General features: G+C 36.5%; 1 protein-coding gene across 1 annotated transcript in view; it reads left to right on the forward strand.

Moving 5' to 3' along the window:
* LOC137644353 (protein fem-1 homolog A-like) overlaps positions 1–2500 on the forward strand; it is an 11792-nt gene that overhangs the window by 8509 nt on the left and 783 nt on the right. The window contains exons 5-8 of the mRNA XM_068377341.1: positions 374–574; positions 987–1205; positions 1720–1906; positions 2282–2500. The exon at positions 2282–2500 is cut by the window's right edge and continues 84 nt beyond it. Of these exons, the coding sequence (XP_068233442.1) occupies positions 374–574; positions 987–1205; positions 1720–1906; positions 2282–2500 (826 nt within the window). The remainder of the gene's footprint in view (positions 1–373; positions 575–986; positions 1206–1719; positions 1907–2281) is intronic.

The raw sequence follows: 2500 nt of genomic DNA on the forward strand, positions 1-2500 counted from the left end.
GTTATAGTTCTTAATATATTTAATTTTTCCTTGTTTACTTTCCTTAATGGGATATTTTGCCTATTGGGGCTCTGAGGGTAGACTCCGTCACGCTTTTCTATCTAATGACTCTTCCACTTGGTTTGTTAAAGCTTTTATAGTTTATATGGGAAATATTTATTTCAAGGTTACAGTTCTTAGAATATTTTATTTTTCCTGGTTTCTTTTACTCACTGAGCTATTTTCCCTGGTGGGGCCCGTAGGCTTATAGTATCCTGCTTTCGAAACTCGGGTTGTAGCTTAGTAATTAATAGTAATAATAATGGGGCTCATTAAATTCAGAGGCAAAATACACACTACACACTTGAGCTGGAATAACTCTTTTTCCTTACAGTTTTCTTCCGTGGCAAGTATATGGAAGGGATGCGTCCATTGTGGTGTGCAGTTAAAAGCGGAAACATAGTGCTTGTTAAATATCTCTTGTTCAAAGGGGCTCAAGTTAATATCATACACGAATTGTGCTCGACTCCGATTAATGCAGCATGTCAGCTGGGATGCCCTGCCATCACCAAAGTTCTGGTAGAACGTGGAGCAGGTGAGTTCCTTTACACTCTGGTCTTCAGAAGGTGAATGGACTGAAATGCAATTGTTTCCATTAATACTTAATTAGGCTGATTTCCAAGCTCTAAAAATAAATATTTTGTAATAACTTGAACAATTGTTAGTTTCCATGAGTTATCCTATGATTTGCCCATTTCTCATCCCATCTCAATCATCAAATTGGATACAATTGGGAAGCAGTCGAGTACTAAAGTTGGCCAGATTAAAATCTAGAGATATCAAAGGCAGAACTCTCCTCTACATGGCTTGCTCTAAAGGCATATTACCAAGCTCTAAAAATATTTTGTAATAACTTAAACAATTGTTAGTTTCCATTAGTTATCCTATGATTTGTCTATTTCTTATCTCCATCATCCAATTTATGTTGAATTTTTTTTTCTTTCCAGATATTGAAATTACTGATAGGTTAGGGGGTTTTTGTATGATGACTGCAGCTATTCGTGGTCATATACAAGTAGTGAGGTACCTCATAAGTATTGGAGCTGATGTGAACAAAAAAAATTATGAAGGAGAAACTACATTGTACAAATGCGCAGAATTAGGACACCTTGAGTTGGTCAAAATGTTGCTCGATAATCATGCCAATATGGACGCTGATAGTTCAGGTAAAAACCCAATGTTTAGTCACTGCTTGTAGGTTGGGAGTCATAGGGCTGTTACTTAACAATAACAGACTCCCCGCATTGATGAGCTTGAATCATCTTTAACAAAAGGCTTATCTCGTATGCTATATATAATCTTTATGAATATTCCTAAAGTCATTTGCTCCATTATTTATGATTTTTTTAATCCTTAAAAATCATAACATATTCTATGTTTTGTCTGAAAGTATGATCATTCGAGTACCTGAAAGCATAACTATACATGCAAGTAAATAGCTCTATGGTCGCTGCAGAGATTCCGGGTGAAGTAAGACCCACCCACTGATGACGTCATAGCCAATCATGTTGTCTCCTGCGTTAACAGCTTAAAATTTGTTAGAGGGATGTATTGTGACGGCTACTAACGAATGAGGCATCACGATTGACTGAGACGTCACCAGGGAGTGGGGTTTATTTCGCTGCTTGGAATCTTTGCAGCGACTATACAATAATAATGTACCAACTAATTTCCTTCCAGGAATAACGCCTTTACTTGCTGCAGCCTCTGGCGGCCATATACAGGTTGTGGAATATTTATTTGGCCAAATGGCTTTGACAGCCGAAGACGGAATCAATGTCTACCAGGTCCTAGGGGCGGCACATTTTGACAAAAAAAGGGATATAGACAGTGCTATGAAATACTGGAGACTAGCAATGCGTGAGAGGTAAGTCTGAATTGTTATCATTTTCCCCCGTGTAGTGATTATTCATATCTAAATATGTATTCATCGGATATGTTAATGCTTAAAAGGCTGGGTTAATAAGAGACCTAAGGATTGAACTCTATAGACGTACTTCCTTTGAAGTTTAATTATTTTAAATCATTCAAAAAAATTTGGAATCGACTTAATATTTTCTCACGATTTGCTAATGACAACAATGTACCTCAAAACTACTTATTATAAGTATATTCTAGTTTTTTAGTTTGTATTTCAGTGTTTGATATTCAACACCTTTATAAAAGAACAGTAGTATCTGTGTATTCACATGAAATAATTTTCTCAAAACTGAAGTGCTTTTACTATCGGCTCTATTTTCAGAGTTGCAAATGGACCTTCGAACAGGTTGGAAACTGAAAGTTTTCCAGCTTTTTTAAGCTACAAGGAAGTTGAAACTGAGGAAGAATTAGAGGAAATAAAGGATAATATTGAGGAACTAGATGTGCAGTCGTTGTTGGTGAAAGCAAGAGTGTTGGGACTTGAACATAATGATACGAGTTTCCATCTTCATATGTTGGGGACTGAATATTCAAAGGACGG

The sequence above is a fragment of the Palaemon carinicauda genome, chromosome 7 (assembly GCF_036898095.1).
Source record: "Palaemon carinicauda isolate YSFRI2023 chromosome 7, ASM3689809v2, whole genome shotgun sequence".
NCBI lineage: Eukaryota > Metazoa > Arthropoda > Malacostraca > Decapoda > Palaemonidae > Palaemon > Palaemon carinicauda.